The sequence below is a fragment of the Conger conger genome, chromosome 3 (assembly GCF_963514075.1).
Source record: "Conger conger chromosome 3, fConCon1.1, whole genome shotgun sequence".
NCBI classification, from domain to species: Eukaryota; Metazoa; Chordata; class Actinopteri; order Anguilliformes; family Congridae; genus Conger; species Conger conger.
The window spans coordinates 11835651-11849059 of record NC_083762.1 but is presented as its reverse complement, the minus strand read 5'-3'; the positions used below and the strand labels follow the sequence as shown (position 1 = coordinate 11849059).

The 13409-nt window shown below is 47.7% G+C and overlaps 1 protein-coding gene across 1 annotated transcript in view; it reads right to left on the bottom strand.

The window, feature by feature from the left end:
• Window positions 1-13409, bottom strand: part of aff2 (AF4/FMR2 family, member 2) — a 187853-nt gene that overhangs the window by 14986 nt on the left and 159458 nt on the right. The window contains exons 10-14 of the mRNA XM_061236945.1: window positions 8190-8349; window positions 4816-5853; window positions 4338-4453; window positions 1222-1476; window positions 304-441 (exon numbers count right to left, since the gene is read on the bottom strand). Of these exons, the coding sequence (XP_061092929.1) occupies window positions 304-441; window positions 1222-1476; window positions 4338-4453; window positions 4816-5853; window positions 8190-8349 (1707 nt within the window). The remainder of the gene's footprint in view (window positions 1-303; window positions 442-1221; window positions 1477-4337; window positions 4454-4815; window positions 5854-8189; window positions 8350-13409) is intronic.

The window sequence follows — 13409 nt, the reverse complement described above, 5'->3', positions numbered from 1 at the left end:
CTCTATTGGCTTCTGGGCCGTGTTTAAAAATAAATGTATTATGAATACAGCTTCCTGAGCAAAAATGATTGGGAACAATATGTCATTTGACTCGGACCGAAACAATCGGATTACACAAAGGATGGAATAAAATGAAAGCATTGACCCGGCGGTTACTGGCTGAGATGCGCTGGCTTTTTGTTCCTGACGCATAATGGGCAGTTAAAACAGCCAAATGGAACCTGCGTAGCACGGGGGGGTCTATGATTTGTGGGTAGTGGGCGGGCGAGCTTTTAATCTTCCAGAAATTTCCCCAAGACGTACGTGTCACTGAACGTCAGCTTGGGCCTCCTGGGCTCCAAATGGTCCATTGACGTGGAGGACGGCGTGGACCACAGGTCTGGGTCGGGTTGACCGTTGCCATGGAAACTGCCGGAAGGCTTGCCGTGGGCATCCTCTTCCTGCGAGACGCGGGGACAATTAAAATGATAATTAGCGTCCTTCACTTTTCTCACAATGTAGCAGTCGTTTCGTGAAGGATATTTCCCCTAATGCGGTTCTGGCTCATCGTTTCTCTTCAGCTTCTTAGATTAACTTGGGGGTTATTCAGCACGCGGGACCGATATTCATGTCTTCAGAGCTATCCCGAGTAGCCTCCGAAGGGTGATTACACGAGGAGAAACACAGGAAATGATGATAGAAGCCTTAAGCAAAGAAATTATCTAAAGTGACTGTCCAGCTCTACAACGTTTACACCATTTGAATTATTCTTTTTTTCTTTCTTTCTTATTAATTCTTTTTCTAAATATAGACAGAAAACACAACTACTGTCAACCAATTGTGCATGTAATATAGGATAATAAATGTACATATACAAATAGTCTTTATAAATGTATATTATGCCTCAAATTGATCTAAACATCACAGTGAAATAACTACATTATATATAACATGTTATCATTACATTTCAAAACACGTGTTCAATTACATTTTTATTTTCAGACTCTCGATCAGAGTATCTTTTCTGTTAACATCTTAACTCCATGACAAATGGAATGCATAACAATGTTGAACATATTTCCTTGAACTCCGGCATTGGGTTTACCTGAATGTGCTCTGGCATCTACCTTGACAAAGCCTCACACACAACAAACTACAGCAGATTTCTTTCCTTTCAAACACTGCCATCAAAACGCAATTGTATGCTGGGAATATTTCCCGGTCAGCGGAAGGAGCAGGATTGTCCTTGCCTTGGAATGTGTGGTGGGTTTTCCGTCCGCTTTGCGGTGCTTGTGCGAGGAGGAGGAGGAGGAGGAAGAGGACGACGGGGGGAAGGAGCAGCTGGTGTTTAAGGCGCTGGGCACGCTGGCGCCGCCCTCCTGGCTGAAGGAGCTGCACTCGCTGGTGCGGCGTTGCCTGACCGGCTCGTCTGAGAGAGGGGAGAGGAGCGGGGGCAGGAGACGGTCCTCCTTCTTCCTGGGCTGCTTCTTCGACGAGCTGTGAGAAACGGGAGAGGGGAGGGGGCGGGGGCACGCAAGACAAAACGGTAAATACACAGCATTCATATAGCACCTTTATCCAAAGCGTTGTACAATTAATGCTTCTCATTCAGCCATTCACACACACACACACACACACACACACACACAGACCAACGGCGACAGGCTGCCATGCGAGGCAGCTTGTCGGGAGCTATCGGGGGTTAGGTGTCTGGCTCAGGGACACTTCCACATACCCAGGGCGGGGGATCAAACTGGCAACCCCTCCGTCTGCCAGAGCACCACTCTTACCTCCTGAGCTAATGCGGGAGGTGAGGATGGGGGCAGAGGGTGTGCGGGGTGGCGGAGATGAGGGGGGTGGTTGAGGGGGTGGGGGGGTGGTCGGATGGAGCACCAGAAGACAACACTGACTCAGTGGGCTGCAGCCCTCCACCAGCACACAGCACACATTTGGAGGAGATTCCGCACTCTAAGCTCCACTGAAAAGCCAGCCGGTCTGGAGAACAAGCACCACTCTCGCTGTTACCGTGGCAGCTTGGATGATGAAAGTGTTACTTTATGCTTCCTGAATGGGCCTCACAGCGCGAAAGAGGAATCTGTAAACTTGGAAACGGCAGTCAGAAGGTACTTAATATTCATGCGGCTTGTTAGAGCATTATAATATGAATATAGTCCCCTGGAACATGAGTCATCGCTTTTGTGGGTAATTAAGCCAAATCACCCTGATAGTGCTTATACAACAATATGGCATCCCGGGGGGGGAAAATACTCAGTATGACTGCACCATTCCAACACGTGCCATAAAAACTCTGCAAAACATTTGGTCAGCTATAGCAGGCTGGGCATGTCTCAAAATATAAATCGCTGTGCTCAAACAACGAAGGCACACACACGCAAGCGCACATGCATGAACGCACGCCCACACATACACACACACACACGCCAGAAAAAGCAGTAAGCAGGTGTCAGTTTGAGAGACACATACAAATCCACAAAAACGGAAGCTGAAAACACATATGGTGAATGCAATATCCCTCTGTCAGAAACATAACCTGTAAACACTCAGACGACAATATTTTCACAGGATGTCTTACTGCACACGTGTATTCTTGCATTCTGTGCTTGTGAATGCTACCTCTGCTATTTGAGCTCCGATGCATGCAAAGGTCTGCATGAATATGCGGCTTCACTGAACACTTGTTTATTACCAGAGATGATAAGCCATAGTAAAGCTCCAGTTGAAAAAAAAGATGAGAAAATCTCCCAACAACTTTTTTTTTTTCTATTTTATTTTCCTTTAACTGGACCCTGAAGGACAGCACGGGAATAGACTAGAAATAACCCCGGCGCAATGACGAGTTGAAAATATTGATTGACCAAGCACTGGAACGACAGCTTGATGTGACAGGGGCCACTTGCGGTTATATTTACAGTACCTATAAGATCCACTTCACTGCCACGGAGCGGGGTGTCTCACTGGGGAACTCAACGGGATGTGATTCCCAGTGAACAGTGTCAAAATAACTGTGTTTTTCACACAGGGACCAGGGTTATCATTGAAGCGTTTTATACATTAAGAGGAAAAAAGAATGAGTTGAAAAGTTGCACAATGTATATCGGAGCACCGAATCAATATGGGGTTTGAAACCCCTGGAGGACACAGAGGAGAAATATTTATCACTGTGCTACAACATGTTTTACTGTTTTACACAACCCGGTTATTTTTGCCTCAATCACAAACTCTGGGGGATACCACAGAGGAGAATACACTTACAAAGGTACAGTGCCAGCAGCATTATGAAATTTGAATGTGTGTGTGTGTGTGTCCATGTGTCTGTGTGAGTATGCATGTGTGCGCGTGTGAGTGTTTGTTGATGTGATTATGTAGCCACTATTTGGAGCACAATAATATTTTGTTTCTCAACCACAAATGACCAATATCTGTATGTAATTGTATTTACGTAGCTGTATGTAATTACTAAACAGTGGAGGGATTTTCTCATTTGATTTTCTCATTTGACTGAAATGGTAAGCAGGTTCTCTTTACATATTACCCGGCAGTTGGGAAAGCAGAAAGAGGGACCCGGGCCACTGCAGGTGTGAGCCAGAGGTTCTGTTTCAAAGAAAGGTGATCCCATTTAAAAGATCCAGAGCAATTAGTGTCAGAGCTGCGAGAGGGGAGGGGGGGGAGTTGGGCGGGGGGGGGGGGGGGACAGATCTGGCGACCCTCGCCTTTACCGTGCCTTTGAAAACGCACGGGCACTGCTGCAGTCCCTAATTGAAACTCTAAAATTAGCCGCAGCGCCCGTGTCAATGTCAAATTGCCTTAATGTGATTGGGCGAATCAGCAGCGCGCGTGGCCTTGGCGGGTGACCCCGAGCGAGCTCCGGCGGGGCCCTGTCCGCCCCGATCCTTTGATACACCGAAGGGGCGCCGCTTCCATCATGGGCGAGCGTCACCTCTACCCCTGACGCTCAGAGAACCGGGCTTTTATAAGAGCGCTCGACACGCAGCTCCGTCAGGCGAGGGAGCGACGGCAGTCCGAGCAAACAGCCACAGCAAAATGAGTCTGTCTTAACGAGCGTTTACGTCTGGTAATGAGACTTAAGATCCTATTTTTTCCTCAAAGATAGAACATTACTGCCTGATTGACGAGTGACATCTTCTTACCCCATTCACACATCTTGAAATGAGTCTCACCTCAGTGGCAAATTTTGTTATCTTATTTAGCAAAAAAATAGAAACAACATTTAAGAGGAAACAAAAGGCTAAAGAGTGAACATAAGAGTAAAATGCTTGTGAAGATTGACTTATTTCTTGGCTGTTGCAGTAGGGCAGACAGGCAGAGGTGGTACTTACTCTTTTGTGCTGGTGGTCTTGTGGTTGTGAATGGGGGATATGCAGGGTGGGAGGAGTAGTGAGTCTTTATCCAGCCGTAGTTTCTTGTTCCCGCTGACGGCATCACAGTTCTCCGACTGGAGGGGCGGGGAGGGGGGGGGGGGGCATCACAAACAGAAGCTATCAAACCACTCACATTGTTAAGCTCCGAGCAGACCGAGTACGTACTGTCACGGTTTAGGATTCAAATACTTTTTCTGTTCTCTATTGATCTTGTCTGGCGCAATTGAGCCAACCAAGAGGACCAGAAGGCAGGGTTTGCACTGCTTGAGAGTATTTCATAGGATCCAATACCCCAGACAAGCTCTGTAAGATTAGAAAAGTATTTTAATCCAAAACAATGGCGCACTTGACCGAAGTCTGGCTCCGAGTCTAATACGTCTGCAGATGGCAGTGGTCTGACTCGTCAAGACCGTACCGTGTGTGAAAGCTCTCTTACCTTGTGTTTCCGTTTGGATTTGCTGGGCGGCTTCTCGGCGGGCGTGGAGGCCGGAGACTGCCGCCTGTGCCTGGGACCGTCTCGGGTCTCGGCCTTCACCACCGGGGGCAGCTCGGGGGGGTCCCGCCCGGGGACTCGGGACAGGAAGCTGAGCTCGATTTTCACCCACAGTGACTTGATCTGGTCCAGGTCCCTCAGCGGGGACAGCAGCTGGTTCTGGACGATGGGGATGGGGGAGAAGAGCGGGTCCTCCAGGAGGTCTACCACCCCTGGGTCGGGTATGGAGGTGCTGCTGGTGCTGGCCAGGCTGCTCACGCTCAGGATGTTACTGTTGCAGTCCTTGGACTTGAGCCCCAGACCTCCAGGGCCCGGGCAGGGCGGCGGGACCTTCAGGAGCTCCTCGGGATCGGAGTGGCACTCGGAGGACGAAGACTCCGTCTCGATGAACTCCTTGGATTTGGGGGTGATCTTACTCGGGCCCCGGTGTTTCTTCTTGTCCTGGACGGGGGTGGGGACGGGGGCGGGCGCAGCGGGCGGGCGCGGCTCTTTCCTGGGGGCGGGTCGGCTCCCCGCCCCTCTGCTCCTGGGTTTGGGTGGATCCAGCGGTGGAGGCTCCTTCTCCTTCGGGGTGGCGCTGGGGTTGCCAGGTTTGGGCCAGCTGTGCTCCTCCGTGCTGGAGGACCGCTCCACCTTCTTGGGCTGCTTCTTGCCCATACTCCGCCTGGGCGGGGCCAGCTCCGCGTTGGCGGGGGACTTGACCTTGGCGCTCTTGCCCTCGGGGGCCTTCTGGCCGGTCCTGGGCTTGGCCTTCTCCCGGATGGGGCTGAGCAGGGCGCGGTCCTTGGGGTCGGGCTGGGCCAGCGGCGTGCCGGCCTTGCCCTTGCCCGTTCCCGGGGCCTCCGCGGCCGGGCCGTCCTCAGGCTGGGCACTGCCGAGCACATGGTTCTCTGGCTGGGTGTTGATCAGGGCCTTGTTGTGAGGATTCACTTTATTCAGCCACTTGTCCAGCTGCCACTTGTTTGTAGATGGAGGCTCGGGCTGTGGAATTGGACAGATATTGATCAAAGCGTTAGAAGGAAACAATTGAACCTGGAACCCCAGTCTATAAAAATAAATGAATCCACTAAAACTGAGGAACATTGCATTTCAAGTAAATTCTAGTATTTTTTTTTTTTGTCTTCACAAAGTTTGCCGTTTTGGTGAGTAACACTTGGATTTAATCGTTAAGTCAAAGTTAAGAACCACTGTTGATAAAATTGAGGGCTGAAGAACAGGTGTAATATAGTGTGCGGATAAACTGCACTTAAAAAAACGAGAGAACACCATGAACAAAACGACTAGCAGCCGTAGTTAAGAATGCCTTTACCCTGGTGGTACTGAAGCACCTGAAAAGCATGCATGAAGTGTTTCCATCAATCACTTTACCACACATCATTTGTTGTGTGGCATTATGCCTTGCGGCGAGGATAAATCTTTCGAATGAAATCATAAAGACTGTCCTGAACGATTTCCTAAATGATAGCAAATCATGGAGAAAAGTAGCAGAGAAAATGAGCAGGAGAGAAGGTGCTGTTAAAGAGGCCAGGCGTAAAGCTTGGTTAACGCACGATTCAATCAGATGCAAGGGCCCATAAAAGGTAATCTTCCATACTATTTCACTTCACAGAGCTGGGATTTACATCCCCGGGTTTGGCAGCAGGTTTTTGGTCATTACAATGTGAAATACCGAGTTTGAAGTTAAAGGGACCCCCAACAGCAATAATGAATTCTGACTAAATGGGTGGGACTGAAACACAGGGACATCTTGGACTGTTAATAAAACACGGGTAAAGTAAAATCTTCCAAAAAATGTCCCCTTTCGACAGACGAGTGCATTCCTGACTAAGGAAGATGGCGGATCTGATTGGGGGAGGAGGTAAGGGTGGTCGAATGGCAGCCGGAAGGTGTGTCGAAGTGCCCCTGAGCAAGACACCTACACCTACACCTACAAGGTTCCCAACAAGCTGATTGGTACCTTGCATGGTAGCCTATTGCCGTTGGTGTGTGTGTGTGTGTGTGTGTGTGTGTGTGTGTGTGGGTGTGTGGGTGAATGGGTGAATGAGAGGCATCAATTGTAAATAAGGATATAAAAGCACCAAATACACTCACTTTATTAGGTATTTATTAGACTTATTTTTTTACTTATTGGTCTTCTGCTGCTGTAGCCTATCCACTTAAAGAGGTTTGATGCATTGTCAGAGATTCTCTTCTGCATTCCACTGTTGTAATGTGCGGTTATTTGCGTTACTGTCACCTGCCTGTCAGCTTCGAGCAGTCTGGCCCTTCTACTCTGACCTCTCTCATTAACAATACGTTTTTGCCACACCATTTTTCACACCATTCTCTGCAAACTCTAAGAGACTAGTGTGCATGAAAATCTCAGGAGATCAGCTGTTTCTGATAATCAAACCACCCTGTTTGGCATCAACAATCATTCCATGGTTCATAGTCACTTAGATCACATTTCTTCCCCATTCTGACATTTGCTCTGAACAACAGCTGAACCTCTTGCACTCGTCTGCATGCTTTTATTAATTTAGTTGCTGCCACATTATTGGCTGATTAAATATTTGCATTAACAAGCTGGTGTACAGGTATACCTAATAAATTGCTCACTGAGAGTTAATGCAGTCCATTTACCATTTGATTGGCTGACCTCGGTTTGAGAGATGGCGGCCCTGTGCAGAGGCCTTGGAGTGGGAGCTGTTTACTGAAATGGGACATGCTCAGAGCAAACTGCGATAGGGTGGCTCCAAAAAAGCTAATTCAATTTTCAGGAGAACTATTCAGACACAATTTGAGTACAGGGCCCTTCTTTCGTGTTTTGTGGTAGAGAGACATTACCGCATGGCTCCAACTTTCTCCCTATGCCGTTAAGTATTTCTTTTAATTATAAGTCAAAGTGTAGATACATATGTGACTCTCTGTGTATGAATAACTTAAGGCCTGGCCCTGTAACTGCCCTCATGGGTTGGACTGAGAAAATTAGGCTGCAATAAGTACAAATATATTAGTGGTTCATGTCATATTCAAGTTTCAATCTCGCTTTGGCATTATTATATATTATATAATATATATAATGACTGTATAAATCCTCAATATACAGCAGTGGCCAGGCATACCACCACTGGACACGCTCCCATGTTCAGTGTGAGCCCTGTATGTCTCACCCGTATATAGAATATACTGTAAGTCTGACCTGTTGAATGAACGAGGACACTAGCTGAATGTATTTATGATGTGGGAATATGACTTTGGGCTTTGTGTATGGGTATTGTCCACGCACGGACCGTGAAGAGACGTTGAGGACCGGGGCAGGGGTGCGGGGGATGTACCTCAGGTGTGGCCGTTCGCGAGGCCCCATTACACTCGCTGTCGCTGGAGCTGCTCTCGCTGTCCGAGTCCGACTCCGAGCTGCTCTCCGATTCGCTGGAGCTTCCCGACGCCCCGCTGGAATGACCCGGCTCAGCGGCCCGAACGATGGGCCCAGGAAGGCTGCGGGGGGGAGGGGGGGGGGGGGGGGGGGGGAGAGAGGAACAGGGTCCATTAAGACCTATAGCCCATTGTGTCACTGTTCCACATTTCTGTCATTGCACATTCACGTTCCTTACTGACCAGCCGGGTTAATACCATACACACAGCGTATATTCATGGTCCAGCAGTGTGGAACTGCCGTTTAGAGGGTGGTTCTGGATGCGATATCACGGTGGGACACATCCAAGCTCCTTTTGGTCAACATCCAGCTGAGCAGAATGTGTAGCGTGATAAATTTCCCCCACCTACAACATGTCACCCCGGACCAGGGGGGCCCTGCCACGCGAAACAACAGGCAATATCAGCTTTGTCTCCCGGCCGCAAGGACACGTCACACGGGGCCGAGTGATGTATCGATCGCGGCGCGGGAGCCGCGCGGCGTATTTCCACAGCCGGAGCAGTGCGGTTCTCCAGGCGCACGCGGCACCCAGCCCGGGCCGCGCGTCGCCCGGCGGGGAGACAGCCTGCTCAGGCCCTCGCCCGCTTCCAGCAACACTCTGTCCGCTGCCAAGCGCCCCAGCTGTCAATCACAGGGTGTCAGCTGCCGGCTCCGCCCCCTGGTGCAGCAGCTGAGGAGTAAACACGCTCGGGGTGTGTCTGACTCACAAAAGAACCGGCGACGGCCACACAGTCCCGCACAGCAGATTAAGCGCCCTGCAAACGGTCGCAGCTCCGCTGAAGTCACCCACCTTTCCTTCTTAAATATCGCTATTAAAGCGCGTATGTAAATCGCGCCGGCTTTATGGAACCGTTTATTCCATAAAACTAATGTATTCGCTGATTATATCCTGTGTTGTGTGCATTTTTTATTGTAATTCTTTCGCCCGGAGCTCATTCCGCAGCGCGCCGCACGCGAGCAAAGCTAGTTATGAGAAATAATTAGGTGCTCCTGCAGGGTCTGGAGAGCCCGAGCAGGCCGGAGGAGGCCGGAGGTGTCTGGAGCGTGGCAGCTCCGCCGATCGCTGATGAATGGTTCCCAACAAGCCGGTTTGCTTTGCTCCCCACCTACGTAGTTATTCTTCCACGCTCGGGACGTGTCAGGCGCACCCGCGCACGGTCCTGATTTATTTACTGCATCTGGAAAGGCCAGAGCTATCTAATCCAATAAAATTCTCATTTCTACAACACCCTTCGGTAACTAAGAACTCCGATGGCGTTACACGCGAGACAAACACCAGAGGGGAGAAAATTAAACACGTCTCTGAAAGGTCATGCGTTTGGGGGTTTTTTCCCTACGTCGGAGCACCGAACTGACAATGTCATAGCGGGAGTTATTACGCTGGAGCTGGTTCGGACTTAACCGTTTCTTTTTTTATAATTACTTTTAACTCCTGCCCTGTAAGTAAAATAACAAACACTTATAAAGTAAACTTGCACTGTAAAAAAGTCTATCTTAACAAGTGTTCTAGCCTCATAATGAGACTTAAAATCATTTCTTTTTTCTCTCAAGTAGAAAATATTGACCTTTTTCAAGGTACTCTTGACAAGTGAAATTCGCTTACCCCATTGGCAAATCTTGAAATTAGACAAAACTGTCTCACCTCATTAGCAATATGTTGTCTTATGCACCAAAAAAGTAATAGATAAAAGATTTAGGTCTAAATATAAGACTAAAATACTTGTTGAGACTTTTTATTTTTCGCACAGTGCTCTTCATATTCCTGGGTTAGGGCCAGTTTCCCATGATTCCTGGCAGGGTAGAGCAATGGCTGGGAATGAGGCGATGCGTGCGTGTGTGTGTGTGCGTGTGAGTGTGTGTGTGTGTGCGCGTGCGTGCGTGTGTGTGTGTGTGTGTGTGTGTGTGTGGGGAGGCATATTCAGATCTCTGCTGGGGCTCTACTGGTAAACCCTGTAGCACAGCACTTAACCTGGATTGCATCAGGAGGCTAGCAGCTGTATAAATATGAAATATGTAAATCACAGTTACACAAGCAGTTCCTGGACACGGCGTACGTTTCGTTCAGCGTACAGTTCTCTCCGCCAATTCCTCAGACCCCCCGAGAGGGGGGACCCCTGTCACCCCATATTTGAACTTTTAATAGCCTGGAAAACTGCATTAAAGCGCTAAGCGCGAGAGGAGCAGGGGAGACCGTGAGCAGTTTGGGCTAATGATTAAAGACACTGGGGAACACCCCCCACAAGGCACACACACAGACCTCTGCCACAGCCTTGGCAGTGCCTGCTGAGTGCGACACTGGCTTGGCATCTCATCTCACACACACACACACACACACACACACTACCCGGGACGGAGGCCAGCGGTGTATGATTTTAATACGCAGGGGTGGGGGTCACACAAACACAGCCGATTCCCCCATGGTCAAAGCAGCCGAGGAGAAATGGCATTCTGAGAACGTGTGAATGCAGTGTGCTGCTTACTCTCTAACTGGACTGGGGATGGGGATATCAGCTCTTGGGTGAGGTCCCTTTCCTTTTAGGATTTCCCTGGTGACTGACAGCTGATAAAATCCCTCCGTAAACCCATCGAAAAATACAGATAGGCGGCTTGGAACAACAAGCCTGGGCCTTCTCTCACCTCTGTAGCAGATTCAATTTTTCACCCCAGAGTGCCCCGTCGGCTCCCAGCCTCCATCACTGTCTCCTTACAGCACTCTTCTCTGTGTTTTCCGGAGGGTTCTCCGCTCCACAGCTTCACCCCACAGCTACCTCTCTGTTGTTTATCCCCATCATAAAGCATTACGTAGCCTTTTCTCAAAGCCGGCGATAAAAAAGGGCCTTCCACAAAGCCGCCCCCCCTCACCCCCCGAGCCATAAAAGCTGGTTCGCGCTTTGATGAATTCGGGAGGTGAAATCACGAAGTGAGCCACTGCCTGATCAATGATATAGTGTAGGGGAGGGAGCACAAACAAACGCCTCTCACTCGCCATGCCGTGGTGCACATGTATTCCTGCTCGCCTTCAGCGTCATGTAAAAACCTTTGCGTGTGTTATATATTTGCTCATCTGTTTAGATTTCTTTCTCACACACATTTTACACTGGACAGCTTTAGTGCTCCATAGTAAATGTCCCCTAACTCCGTAACTAATAAAGTTGATTCAAAAGCCTGTGTTACTATGCTAAAAAAGGATAACAAAAGAGCTGTGCTGTTCTTTTGGAGAAGGTTTTCATGTAGCGCTGATATTATGTTTTTACTGCGCTGTGTTTACTGCTACTGTGAGTCAGGACCTCGGTTTAACGTCTAATCGGAAAGACTGCAGCTTCTACAGAAGGGCTTCAGACTCAACCCTGGGAACCCACACTGTACCTGGCTTTCTTGCTACCACCTCTGAATACGACTGAATTCAACACTTACTACCTGTACCTCCTAAAGATTATTTACCCTTTAAAGGCCATTTTTTCCTTCCTTCCATCTTTTCATATTCACATTGCAGAAGCTTTAATCAGTTAGACCAATTCATGCTTGGAATGCTTGGACTCATCGAAACAACTACACTTTCTCAAAGAGGTCACCCATCGAAGCAGTAAACACGCCCACACCTGTTGAACACCATGAACAGAGCTGGTAATAGAGGTGGTATGACAGCTGGAAAAAACTGCAAGAGAGAAGACCGAAGTAACAGAGCAACAGTGCTCATAAAGATTAATGCACGTGATTGGGGTTAATTTGCATTTCAATTAAAAATAAACAATAAAGTATCAGTTCACAGGTGCAGGCAAATATAAATAAATAAATACATAAAAATCTCCCAGACTTCACAGCCACCCAAAAAAAGAAAAAAGAAAAAGAAAGAAAATACACTGTGATATTGGCTTGGGATAATCTAAGCAAACATAGTAATGGAATTCATAATTAATGGTTTTTCTGAGCCCGAAACATGTTGTGTGGAAAGCCTTTGGCAGCGAAGACTCTCCTATAATCGGACTTCTTTTCACACCACCAGTGGGGAAGGGAGGAAATGATCCCGGATGAGCAGCACTGATCCATGGCAGCAGAGAGATTGTGGATGAGGGGGGAGGGGTGATAAATCAAAAGTTTTCACTGCTCATTACCATACAGGCCCAATTAACACATGCTCTGAGAAACTCGACTACTTCTTACGTGAGAAGCAGGGACAGCGATGAAAAGACATTCATACCAGTAACAGATGTCCAAGCAAATCCGAAGTGGCTACAGCACAAAGAAAGGCGGAAGAATACATTTGGCTTCACAATGCCACGGCGTTGCAGAGTGCTGATGTTTGTAGCAACCTGTTTTTGGTGGAGAGAGACTGAAAACATGCTTATTTTTAATGATTACCATTATGATGGATTGCTGCGGTGACAACTTCAGACAGTGTGTAAGATACTGTCAGCTAAATTTATCATCACACAACACAGCTCAGTGACCATAATTTCCAATTTAACAGACGAGCTCAAGCATGCTATGTACTGTGTAGAGAATGATAGCTGAACCCATTACAGACAGTTGCATAACTTGGTTTAATCCTGAAATGTCTTAGTTCAGGTCTTTAGGTTGAGCAAAGAGCTGAGTGTATTGTCTGGTACTTTCAGATACATTTATAACTGAGTTTCTCTGATGTTGGTTACATATGTTCAAAAAGTGGTATGCCTGTCTCAGAAGCTGGACTTAAGTCCAGAATACTGGATTTAAATAAGGACAAATCAACAGGGTAAGAACCACATAACAGAGATATTGTATTGTGAGGTATGAGGTATTATTTCCCTGAATAAAATATTTTTCATAATTATCTACCTAGCTAAATTTCTAAAGTGGGAGGGGATACCTACATTCTGTTAAGTCTTAAAATTTTATTCACTTTAATTTGAAACCCATTAATAATTTCTTATTTGGGTTCTTAAAATATTAGTGACAGCATCATTTTGCCTCTTATGAAAACCTTCAATTTATAGATATTACTGAGAGGGAGGATAGGGGTGGCAAGGCTCCGTTTATGCTATAATTCATTACATTCCAGAATCCATTTCATTAAGATTAAATATTTACAAGAAGGGGCACTGTGCAACTTCAAAAATCCCAAAAGTGTCTCAAACACACATAC